General features: G+C 38.0%; 3 protein-coding genes across 8 annotated transcripts in view; 1 reads left to right on the forward strand and 2 right to left on the reverse strand.

Annotated features, from left to right (window-relative positions):
• mob2a (MOB kinase activator 2a) overlaps positions 1–2,713 on the forward strand; it is a 39,720-nt gene extending 37,007 nt beyond the window's left edge. For all 4 annotated transcript variants that reach the window (XM_083547498.1, XM_083547495.1, XM_083547496.1 and 1 more), the window contains exons 4-5: positions 549–673; positions 1,339–2,713. In XM_083547498.1, coding sequence (XP_083403624.1) covers positions 549–673; positions 1,339–1,613 — 400 coding nt within the window. In that variant the 3' untranslated portion in view covers positions 1,614–2,713. The remainder of the gene's footprint in view (positions 1–548; positions 674–1,338) is intronic.
• Positions 2,383–4,775, reverse strand: kcnj11 (potassium inwardly rectifying channel subfamily J member 11; the record flags this gene model as incomplete). The annotated part of the gene is made up of 1 exon (XM_083547491.1): positions 2,383–4,775. The coding sequence occupies one exon, from the start codon at positions 4,773–4,775 to the stop codon at positions 3,630–3,632; it is 1,146 nt and encodes a 381-aa protein (XP_083403617.1). The 3' UTR covers positions 2,383–3,629.
• Positions 4,776–6,157: 1,382 nt separating this feature from the next.
• abcc8 (ATP-binding cassette, sub-family C (CFTR/MRP), member 8) overlaps positions 6,158–12,402 on the reverse strand; it is a 55,913-nt gene continuing 49,668 nt past the window's right edge. For all 3 annotated transcript variants that reach the window (XM_083547478.1, XM_083547480.1, XM_083547479.1), the window contains 12 exons: positions 10,882–11,039; positions 10,536–10,628; positions 10,274–10,376; positions 9,940–10,053; positions 9,150–9,270; positions 8,761–8,891; positions 8,486–8,564; positions 8,284–8,392; positions 7,630–7,733; positions 7,086–7,219; positions 6,744–6,806; positions 6,158–6,427 (listed from right to left, as the gene is read on the reverse strand). In XM_083547478.1, the coding sequence (XP_083403604.1) occupies positions 6,290–6,427; positions 6,744–6,806; positions 7,086–7,219; positions 7,630–7,733; positions 8,284–8,392; positions 8,486–8,564; positions 8,761–8,891; positions 9,150–9,270; positions 9,940–10,053; positions 10,274–10,376; positions 10,536–10,628; positions 10,882–11,039 (1,347 nt within the window). In that variant the 3' untranslated portion in view covers positions 6,158–6,289. The remainder of the gene's footprint in view (positions 6,428–6,743; positions 6,807–7,085; positions 7,220–7,629; positions 7,734–8,283; positions 8,393–8,485; positions 8,565–8,760; positions 8,892–9,149; positions 9,271–9,939; positions 10,054–10,273; positions 10,377–10,535; positions 10,629–10,881; positions 11,040–12,402) is intronic.

A 12,402-nucleotide genomic window follows, 5' to 3' on the forward strand; every position in this document is an offset into this window, starting at 1 on the left:
CTTTAGAATAAATGCAGAACAGCTGTTACATATTTACATTAGCGAAAAGGGCAGAAATGCAAAGATTAACCATGCGACAAAATGAACAACCTGAATTTTCAGGTGGTATAGAAAGTACACTGTCTTCTTATGGAATATATCAGGTACTAGTATTGTAAAATACTAGTGGCATGTTATGTTGTGGATGACATTCTCAGGACTGTGTAGGTGTAAAGATGGTTGTTGGAAAGACACCTCTCTCATTAAGCCAGCGGTTCAGCCTGTTCAGCAGGTCTCAGGCTGAGTGTGGAAAGCTGCCCCTTTTAATGCAGACAATGATCCTTTACCATAGCATACAACATTTTTTAAAAGCCCAATATGTGTGTGGATGATACTGGTCAGTGGATTACTAAGGTATCAATGAATATCTATGAATCTGTTTTTGAGATTTGTTGATTTTATGGGATTTTCAACACCTTAGATACAATAGTGCAGTTTGTTAGAAATGCTCCAGCAGCTCTTCTTTCACATAAAAGTTGATCATCTTGCCTTTTTTACCTCCCGTGCAGAATATACTACTGGTACGATGAGAAGGGGAAGAAGTGCAAGTGTACAGCTCCTCAGTATGTCGACTTCGTCATGAGTCTAGTACAGAAACTCGTCACAGATGAAGAAATCTTCCCAACAAAATACGGTGAGTGGACACGAGTGCCATCTTGTGGTCATGATTAAAAAGTTTTTGCACACTAGCACCTGCTAGTGTTTGATGAGCATAAAATTAAAAATCATCGGTTTTTTTTTAAATGAGATTTTAAACTTAGGCCATTTGTGAAGTTTATTTCCTATCAAAAGGACTTGGGTATGAATGCAGTGACAGTGTTCACTTTATTAACTATAAAATCCTAGTTCTGGAGTATGTAGTTCTACTACATGTATGTAGTTCTACTAAAAAAAACTACAAATAAAAATCTATTTTATTTTTATTTAAAGTAATGAGTAAAGGTGAAGGATACAAATGGATGTGACCAGCCAAAAGTGTGCTGCAATTTAAACGTCTTCCTTCTGCTGTGCCCCCTCTGCTCTTGGAATCAATCCACTTAGCGCCTTTTTTTTTATTTTATTTATTTATTTATTTATTTATTTTTTTGTCTTTTAAAAAAAAAAAAAAAAAAAAAATGAAAATATCAGAATGGAAAAATACCATAGTTTATGTCTTGAACAGAATGAGATCATCAGAAGCGTATTACACACAGCATTGCTGTAGTTCTTAGATAAAGCTATAATGTCTGAATACAATATGAATTCCTCTTGTATTATCTTGAGTTTACATTTGTCTTCTGCAATGTCCTTTTTTTGCAGGTAAAGAGTTCCCGAACTCATTTGAGTCTCTGGTGAAGAAGATTTGCCGGTACCTGTTCCATGTGCTGGCACATATCTACTGGGTGCACTTTAAGGAGACTGTGGCTTTAGATCTACATGGACACTTAAACACGTTGTATGCACATTTCATCGTCTTTGTGAGGGAATTTAATCTGGTCGACCCCAAGGAGATGTGCATCATGGATGATCTGTCAGAGGTGCTGTGCACGCCCCTGCCCTCCTCTCCCCAACAGAACCATCTGACCGAGAGATGAGTCACAGCTACTGAGCCCCTGAGTGAGGAAGAGTAGGATAAATTGAGAATGGGGGCCTTCAGGAGGGCTGGGGCTGCTCACAGGACTCGCACACCCTTTGACTATTTAACCACCATCAGTCAAAGGGAAAAAAAAAAGAGAGGATGGCAGTGCCTCCCCTCAGCACGCACTAGTGGGGGGAAAATAGCCCTGCCTACCTTTTTTGCAGTCTAAGAAGTTTATTTTTTATTTTTTTTGCTTTTATGTTCGGTTTTTAGTTTTTGTATTTATTTCTGCTCACATTCTCGAAGAATGTGGTGTTTTATAAGAATTTTGAGTTGGGCCTTAAATTTCTAATAAAGGTGATTGAAGAATAGTCACTGGATATTAGACGGTTGTAAAGAAATTTCTTGTATCCTAGCGCCCCCAAGTGGAGGCACAAAATATAAAACGGTGCCATCTGTCCTAACATTTAGTACTTCATGACCAGGACCTGGATGCACATTAAAACCTTTGTTCCTTTCATGTGCATCTTTCTGTATCTTCCCTCTCTTTTATTCTCACGGTCTTAGTTCAGTTTCCTCCTGGTGGGTTTTTTATGTTTTGAGAGGTCATGCAATAATTAAACAGCAGAAATGAATGTCCAACTTGACGCTGTAGAATGTTGCCGCTGTAGAATCGGTGATGTCATGTGCATGTAGATGGTACAGTCCATTTTTGGCTTGCACAGAAAATGTCAACACTGAGGTCACCATTACTGTGGCAATCGATATGCTGTATCATACCAGGGTTTTTTGTTTTATTTTTTTATCTTTTGTTTTAATGCTATCAGAGGTCATTGAAATTATATCAGCCTAAACATGTGTAGCACACACACATTCTGCTTGCATTTTTACTAAAATAGATTATAACTATATAAAGAAATCGCAGGTGGGTTATGTCAAAATAGCGCCTCCATGGAGGGGGATGTGTTTCCCCTTCAATTTATTTATTTTGACAGTTTATTTGCAGGGTTCTTCAGTTCTGGCTTTCATTTTATGTATTTTAATGATTTAAGTTAAAGCAATTTATTTTAAGATCTGCAAATTATAATCTAATAAAACATAAAAATGCCAACCTGATTCAAGTGGATTTGCCTTATCATTTCACTTATCATTTCACTTTGCTTGAAAAACAAATGAGGCAAGTCTTTTTATTTGTTATGATTAGCAATTGTTTTTTTTTTTTTTTTTTTTTTTTTTTTTTTAACACTGTCTGCTGCAGACAAGAAATAGACATATAACAATCTGGACTTCATTATGATGTTCCAATTATGTGTTGTAAATAAATAAAATAAAAGCAAAAAAAAAAAAAAAATTTTTCACACTGTTGCAATAGACAAAATAATTTATAAATAAGAATACTTTAGAAGAAGATTTTAGTTACCTACAGTGCTGTATATGAACATTTCAGGATGATTTTTTTATTTATTGAGTGTGTTAAATGTGATGCTCACTTTACCAGTGTTTTTATTTGTGGGAATAGATTATGATTAGTTGGATTATTCACTGATGTTGGAATTGTACTTTTTACTGATGTGATATTACAGGAGTTTTCCATGTCGGTGTATCTCGCTGTGTTAATGTGTGAAAATGAAAAGGAACACTATGGGTCATGAAAACAATCCAGTTTATTTGCATGCCAAGGCCAGTGCAGAGGTGCATTTATTTATAGCAAACTACTTACTCTGTGAATTTTGGATCCCCTGAGATAAATATCATGCAAACGTGCATGTATGATTATTTTTACAATACAGTTAGGTCAAGAGTTAGGCTAGGGTCTGCTCTATATGTAGTAAAGCTTTCACACAGGCTAAGATACTTATTGCAAAACTCTATTACTGCAGCATTGGAATAGAATAAAAAGCCAATACAAAATATTCCCAAGTTAAAGAAAATATAGAACCAGTCACAGGGTTATTAAATCTAGAATATAAATGTACTGCATGTACAGTAGTAGCCCTATCTGGGTGGGCCTTTTCCCTGAAGAGAAGAGGTTTCACACATCATGGGTCACTTGTCGCTTTACTCGCCTTCGCACGGGGGCTCTGCTGGAGGTACAGTCTCGAGATTTAAACCAAACCACGCCCCCGTTTTCGTCCAACTTCCGGGCAGAGCAGGACGGCGTGGGTACCCTCACGGTGTTGCCGAATTTGGAGTAATCTACTGCGTACATTCCGTCATCCTCGGATACTGTGGGTACGAAGCGCTGACCCCACAGGATCTCTTCCGACAGGTAGGATGTGCGCGCCTGGGTGGTGATGCCAGTGGTCTCCACCACGCCCTCCAACACGACCACCACCTCGATGTTCTCACGCTGTAAGTCTTCAGCTGACAGACAGTACATGGGGCTGTTCTTGTCAATCACGTGGCTGATGATGAGCGGCGACACGAGGAAGATACTGCTGCCGCCCACCGGGTTGTCAGTCTGAATGTCGATCTGTTCCAGGGGAATAATTTCACCCTCCTCCGTGGAGCCGGGGCGCACCAGCTGCATGCGCACTGTGGCACTGATGATCATGCTCTTGCGCAGGTCTCCGAGACGCACCATGAAGCACAGCTTCCCGTTCCTTAGCGAGATCACCGCGTGCTTGCTGAAAATGAGAGTCTCGGCGCGGCGGCGCGCTTGCGCCGTTTTCATAAAGATGCAACCGAGCATGATCGCGTTAATCACCAGGCCCACGATGTTCTGTATGATCAGCACGATGACTGCAGACACGCACTCCTCTGTGATCATGCGCCCACCGAATCCTATTGTTACCTGCACTTCGATGGAGAACAGAAAGGCTGAGGAGAACGAGTGTATCTGGGTGACGCACGGCACAAAGCCGTCCGCGTTCGTGTCCAGGTCGCCGTGCGCGAAAGCAATGAGCCACCAGATCATGCCGAACAGGAACCAAGTGCACAGGAAGGACATGGTAAATATAATCAGCGTGTAAAGCCATTTGAGATCGACCAGCGTGGTGAACACGTCCTGCAGAAAGCGGCCCTGTTCGCGGATGTTCGTGTGCGCTACGTTGCACGCGCCTTTCTTTGACACGAAGCGCGACTTCCTCTGTTTCGACTTGTATTTGGGTTGGAGCACGTCCTCCGCCAACCGAGTCAGGACATAATCGTCAGGAATTATACCTTCCCTGGACAACATTACTGTCCCATACCACAGCTCACACACTTCTCGTTGATTATCAAGCGCACAAACAAGGCGCAGTGTTCAATACGCACGAGGAGGTTGGGTTGCCAGATTGGACTCTCAGTCCAGTCCGAGTTCAATTGCTGTGTTCTCTAAAACATCTCATGCAATAACTTTTAGAAACGCTCAGTGACGTGTTTGTCCTACCCAATTCGATCAAAACGCACCCGAAAACACGCTTGTTCCGTAACATGGTTTCTTCTTCTTAGGGGAAAAATGTATGCGCGCCAGTGTGTACCAGTGTAGACTTGATCCAGTGCTTCAGCTGCTGCTGCCCATCATCCCAAACAAGATATTTCTGTCCAGCATCCTTTAGCTTTCATTTGGCGAGGTTCTGGGATATATGCGTGCGTCAAAGCGCTCGGGAACAAACCACGAGACTCGTGTGCTCATGTCGCCTCTAATTCTGGGTTTAGCGCTGGTTTCCAGTAGCCTGCTCTCTCTGACCACCGCCGTGTAGTGGTTTAAACTCATAGAGTCAACTGAGGAAATCCGCTGAGCTCAACACTACCGAGAACACTGCTGATAAGAAACGAGACACTTGTACGCCCAAGGACAGTCTCTTCAACTGGACGCTCGAGTGGAATGTTGTTGAAGACGCAGTTCACAGATCCATTTTCTCTCCACGCAGATGGAAAAAAATATCAAGGCGCTCAAATCCAGCCATTCAGGAAACTCTTATAGGAACTAGATAGTTAGACAGACATCCTGACTATGTAGTAATGTGAGACAGCTCTAACTACCAGGGGTTCAAGTAACAATTGTAGGTCCTCTGTCAGATAATGGACAAGTCCTCCTGTACTCAGGGTCCTTGGGATCACTCTTTCCTGCCAGTTTTATAGCAGCCTTGTTTACTATTAAGCCCAGCCCACATCATTATAAAATCCAAGCATGTTTTCAGATAGAACAGTCTAATTGTACTGAAAATGTGCTTTGAATTATTCCTGATATGATCTGTAAATCTGAAACATTGATCAAATGTATAAAATATTCATTATACTGATATCAAAGCTTTCATTCAAAGGGAATAGGAAATTCACAATAGGGATTTATTTATTTGTTTGTTTGTTTAGAAAATGGCATCCCCTCACATCCTCAGTCAAATCTTTAACTACCTCCTATTTTTTTTAAAGATATAGCTATATTTGCTACATTTTTGTATCTTGATTATTTCCTTACAAAAGACTTAATGATTTAAAATCTCATCACTGACTATTTCAATAATATTTTTGATATCTCGTGTCTTTATAGTACTATTTTTTGTGTGTCTTGTGTGTCTTTAATAAATAAAATTAAATAAATCCTTTTAATGAAGAAATATGACAAACAACTCTGAGTGTGTTTATATATTATATATAAGTAGTTGTCTTTTATTGTATTATATATCATATTTACAAATATGTTACATGGTAAAAAAAAGAACAATGATACATAATACAATTGCACTTTAAATGGAAGGTCATTTGTGGTCATTTGTCTGCTCGAACAAATGAGGCAAAAGCGCTTCCCTCTGTACTGAGGAGGACCTCAGGTTCATCGAACTCCAAAATCTCACCCCTCTTCATCACCATTACCAGATCTGCATTCAGTATAGTGTGTACACGATGCTGCGGAGTAGAAAATCACAAGAAAAAGAAAAGACGAGCTGAAATTGATCTATGCAGTATATTCTTTTCTGCGGTTATAGATGGAGCGTTCAGTACAAACTGCAGTAACACTTGCATGGCAATACCTATTTTACCAAATAGGACATTATTTATCTTTATCTGGATAAACCATGACCTATTAATTTGCAAAAACTTTAGTAACTTAAACAGTAACTTTTTTTTATTTCATTTATAAGTACCTCTAAATATCATGTAGTCTTTTCATTAGCTTATCATAGAGTATAAGCTTTATAGGGCTTTACCGATGCTCACTCACCGCTATAATGACCACTGTTCTGTCAGCAAAGGCAGTCATCACAACTTTCTGTAGAATACTCTCCTGCAAAAAAAGGTTCAAATCCTCAAAATGAGGGACTTTATACACGGGCACAAAAATAGCCATATGTTCAGTATTATGCAAAAGATGTTTTTAGTATTTAGTCACCAATTACTATTCTGTGGCCACAACATATCCCATGGCCCCAGTGACCATCAATGTATTTAAACAAACCATGTTTCATTTGCAAATAATAGCATGCTTACAATAGTGGCAGAGTGACAGATCTGCCAATATATATATATAGTAAGTATGCAGTTTTCTCCGATCTTTGTTTCTTACTGTGGCCATGTCTATAGAGGCAGTGGCCTCATCCATGATCAGAATGCTGCTTTTGCGTACAAACGCTCGTGCCAGGCAGAACAGCTGCCGTTGTCCCTGACTGAAATTCTCCCCACCTTCCGTTACCATGGCATCTAATGCAGAAAAAAAAAGCACAAGGGACAGGTTTAGTTATTATTCATATATCTGCTATTTTGTCTGCTCTCGATAGTGATGATTTTGTTGTTCAGTTATGGGTTTTTTAATAATATTGTTTGGTATCCAGATCTTTTATGATGCTTAAATTGATGCTTTCTATGTATAGTATATTGTAAAGTGTATAATTTTATAAAATAAAAAAAAATGTTAAGTTGTAACTTGTTAAATGTTATCTGAATTCAACTTTAAATGAATATTTAAGTATAATGTTTATTTTATGAGAATGTATTAATCCAAATGAATACATCATTTTTTTTTTTAAATGCAGAGATGTTTCTTATTGAAGAGCCTAAACGGCTGTGCGCTGACTGCCTTAATTATAGAGTGAAGTAAGGAAAAACCATACCAAGTCCTCCATGAAGGGTTTGCACAACTGGTTTAAGTTGAGCAATTTCTAGAGCTTCCCAAAGCATGCTGTCTGTAGCCTTCATCTCTGGGTCTAGATTAAAACTGAAAACAACAGTTATGTTTAAAGCATTTTATTAAAGAACTCAGAGAATCTTAATCAAGATAATTTAGCAAAATTTCTTGCTTTCTTTCTAGGTTTTCTGTGCTTAATGTTTTAAGAATGTAGAAGATTCAAAACCTTATGTGTGATGCTTCCTAACAACATGACTGAAAAAAAAAATCATAATAAAGCAGCTGGAGAAGTTAAGCACTGGAAAAATAAGGTACAGTTTTGCACCAGATTGCATGGGTTGTGGTTATTGATGTATACCTGCTGTCTTTCCTGTTAATGCACCTAAGGTCATCACAGAGACCCCAACCTTCTATGGCATATGGCTTAGGCAGGGACTTGGCAGTGCTCACAGAAGTAGAGTAGTGTTAAGTCATTTGAAGGACAACACCAGATGAGCAAATGTACTAAATGTTTCCATACTTGACTTGAATGAGAATTATTAATGGGGAATCTGTTTTCAATTACTGTAAACTAAATTTGTAATTATTCATTGATTAATGTGAATCACTTAGTCTCATTCCATGAAAACTGGGTTCTAACCGTATTGTTCCACTGAAGAGAATGGGATCTTGAAGGATGATAGATAAACGGCTCCGCAGTGTCTGAAGGGGCAGCTTTGCTATGTCAATTTCATCTATGATAATCCGTCCTTTAAAGGAAAGCATAGAAAGATTGCATTTGTGGACACTATGGTGATTAAAAAAAAAAAAAAAAAAAAAAGGTTAAAGATTTTAAATTGTACCCTCAAAGGCATCCACCATGCGAAAGAACGCTAAGGAGAAGGAAGATTTGCCACTTCCTGTCCTGCCACAGATACCGACCTGTGGTAGAGATCCAAAAGGAGCTAAACTGCATTGTGTATATACTGTACACACATATGTACAAATACACTGTGCACAATTAACAACAATTCTATTTTTCTTACAGCAGTGGCTAAGCTAAATCTAAACAAGGATAACTTTGTCCCTGTGTTTGTACAGGGATTTGATTCCATTCCAGAGAAAAGTGTGGTTATACCTTTTGTCCTGGTCTGATGTGTGCATTGGCATGCTTTAGGACCGGCTTCAGCGTGCTGTCATACCTCACACTCAGGTTCTGGATGTGAATCTCACCCTGCTGTGGCCAGCACTCAGGGACCTGAGATGGAGCTGATAGAGGGGAAGGAGAAGGACAGATAGACAAATGACAAGATGACAATGACAGAAAAAATTGATTAAAAAAAAAGTGGGATCGAGACAGACAATGCATTAAATCTCACAGAAGAATGAACATGTGATATGAATAAGACCAGTAAAGCATTCCTGCTGAGACGTATTGAATAACAGTTAATGCTTATATGCTGTGTGTATGATGTGGCTGTAACTCAGCATCAGAAGTCGTTCAGTGTCTGAAGGATTTTCACTTACAGAGCAGCCCCTCGTAGTTCTCTGGCTCAGTCTTCAGTAGGTTGTTTATCCTTTTCACTGCTCCTAATTGAGCCTCCATATCAGCCAGATTACGCACCATCCAGTTAAGATAGTTTGATACCTAAAAACATATATAGGCATGGGCTGATCGGGCTGTTTTTCAAATCCAACTATTCCGAAATAAAAACACCAGCACCCTGTGCATGATCATTATAGTCTTGGTTTTTAAGTTTTAGATTTTATTTTATTTTATGTTTTCGTTAGGTTTTTAAGTGTTCTTATGTGTTTTAGAACAGGTTTTCTTAGTTGTAGTAATTTTTGTTTTCTTCATAAGCCTGTAGCTTTCTCTTATTGATTCTGACACTGCAGTATCATGCTATTATTAGAAAGTAACAAGGCACTTTTTTTAGATAAGGTGGTTCAATTGAAAATATTCCCAGAGATCTCCTACTAAGTGTGGCTATTTCCCCCCAAGCTCATTATCTGAATGTTTCATGAAATAATAACAAATTATTGGCACTTTAATGGTCTAAATCGTTCTAGAATGGTCTAGAATCTTTTGTTTTTCTGTGGCAATAGTGGAACATCAAACAGCATTTCCTGTGTAACAGTTTTTACGAACCTTGCTGCCTAATTATGTCAGTGAAAGGTAAAACAAATGTTCTTATTAAGACAGCCCTCCTAAGTAAGACAAATGTTTGTGTGTGTGTGTGTGTGTGTGTGTGTGTGTGTGTGTGTGTGTGTGTGTGTGTGCACGTGCGTGTGTGTGTGTGTGTGATTGTGCACGTACCATCAGAGCATAGGTCAGTCCCAGCCCCACCAGGCCAGTGGACAGATGGTTGTAAAGACTGTTGGTGATGGAGGCCACTGCAGCTATGAGGACAATACAGGCACCAATATACTCCTGATAGAGACAGTGTAGACAAAGAAATAAAAAGAAATTCAAGGCACCAGTTACACTCACATAAAAAAAAAAAAAAGAAACAGGAGTAAAATAAACAAATAAATACACAACAAAGAAATCATTGGTTACATGCAGATTAAAATTGAAAGAATATTACTGAATTATAATGTGTTTATTAAATCTACTGTTGGTTTATTAATGTGGTATCAAGGAAACTTACCATGCGGACCTCCAGCCAACGGTTGGCAGCAGTGAGGAAGAGAGATGCAACATTATTAGCATCTGTAAGTTCCAGTAGTCTCTGCCGAAATCTGGGCTCATACCTGTATCATGCACAAAGACTCATTACTTATATAAGGAATTGGTATTTATTTTAGTGTTTAGATTTTTCTTTTCTTTCCTTTTTTTATTTATTTTTTTTTTAATACCAGCAATGATAGTGATTTTATTCAAATGAACACTTCTGTTTGTGTTATGCTCACCTGAAGGCCCGAATAGTGGTGAGTCCCTCTACAGTCTCAGAGAAGTGAGAGAGTAAAGGGAGCTGGGTACTGTCCTCAAGTTGATGCAGATCTCTAGACACACACACACACACACACACATTAAACAACTTACTCTGTATCTCTCATACATCATGATCATATCTTCCTTTTTTTTATTATTAATTATGACATATTGAAATAAAAAACAAATACACAACTGGATAAGTTAATATAGATATCGTATAGATAATGCAATACACTTGCATTAAGTGTAGATGACATTTATTTTCCTTCTATATCTATAAATATACTGACTATCTGACGCGAAAGGCAGTGCTTCTCATACTTGAACGCCACTCTGAAGTATTTCTGGATGAAGTAGCAGGCAATGGCGAGCGGAGTGAGAGCGATGAGGAAAACAGGTGTGACATATGAGATAACACCAAGGGCAGACACACACAGCAATGTGGAGCGAATCAAACACTCCAAAGTAGTAGGAATATGCTGGAGAGTGAGACAGAAAGAGAGAGATTAGGGATTGGGAAAAAGAAAAAGAAGAAGAAAGACACAAAAAGCATACACATTAATCATAGTGCCATTTTCTTGTTTAGTTGAAATGTGGGTGCAGCAAGGCCACTAAGAACCATTAATCTAACAGCTGAAACACACTAAATCTCTCGAACCCAATCATAAGCTGTCATTTTAGGTGCACCCGAATTCCAGTTGCAAAGAGAAAGAGCTTACGTACAGTGTATATTTGTTAAATAACAATATAGCTAATGATAAGTGTATTTTTATCTAAATTTACTACTAAAAATGCAAACACAAACCCATATACATTAATATAATAATATAACATATAAAATAGCCATCAGGCAGACCATAGGTGCATTGAAATAGACATTTAGACTTCCAAATTGTTGTCTGCATTGTGTTTATGAAATAAAATACATTTGTAAAAGAAACCTGTTTAAAAATAGAAGCATTAATAAATATAAATAAATATAACTACATTTAAAATATAGAGTAAATATACAAATATAAATAAACAATAAAAATAGAAGCAAAAATCTAATTGAAACCATTAACCGTTTGTCTGGATGCTTTTGCAATTTTGAAATAGACACACATCCAATGGCAAGTTTATGAGGTAGACCTACTGTGCATGTAATATTGAACCATTGACAGCACAGCAGTGACTTTGACATTCCCCTCTAAACGTGTTGGAATAGCAAGGCCAATTATTTTGATTTTGCCATCCACTAAAGGCATTTAAAGGCATTGAATTTGAGATGAGACACCAGAATATCAGCTTTTATTTTTCTGACATTTATGTTCATTTAATTTAAATGTTGTTGCTAAACAACATGGTAACTTCTGTTTGCACCTAGCCATTTTTATGTGATCAAATATACTGGAACATTTGACTGACAGGTGTCTCTTGTTGCCCAGGTATCTCCTTCAAGACTGATTAAACTAATACAAAATTAATATCTGTCTACAGCTGTCTAAGGTTTGATCCCTGGGTTTTGTCTGTGAAGACTTCATTTGTTGTTTAATTTAATACACCAATATTAAGTTAATTGAACAATCTATTGGATGAAATCTAACAATCATGCAAAAACATAAGTTCATCACAGAAAAATTGAGAGATCTCCACAAAACAGAGGTGAAAGGTATCAGAATCCATTATCTGGAGACTTTGAAAGCAGAGATATAGAGCCCAAACCACAAGCAAGATTGGAATTCATTAAAAAAACAAAATTAACCTCTACCAAAATAATGGGAAAGTCAAAGTGTGGATAAAGAAAAGGCCTACTAGTAAGTCAAAACATATGAGCTTATTAGTCATAGAGGTAAGTAAAGG

This window comes from Silurus aristotelis (genome assembly GCF_946808225.1).
Source record: "Silurus aristotelis genome assembly, chromosome: 7".
NCBI lineage: Eukaryota > Metazoa > Chordata > Actinopteri > Siluriformes > Siluridae > Silurus > Silurus aristotelis.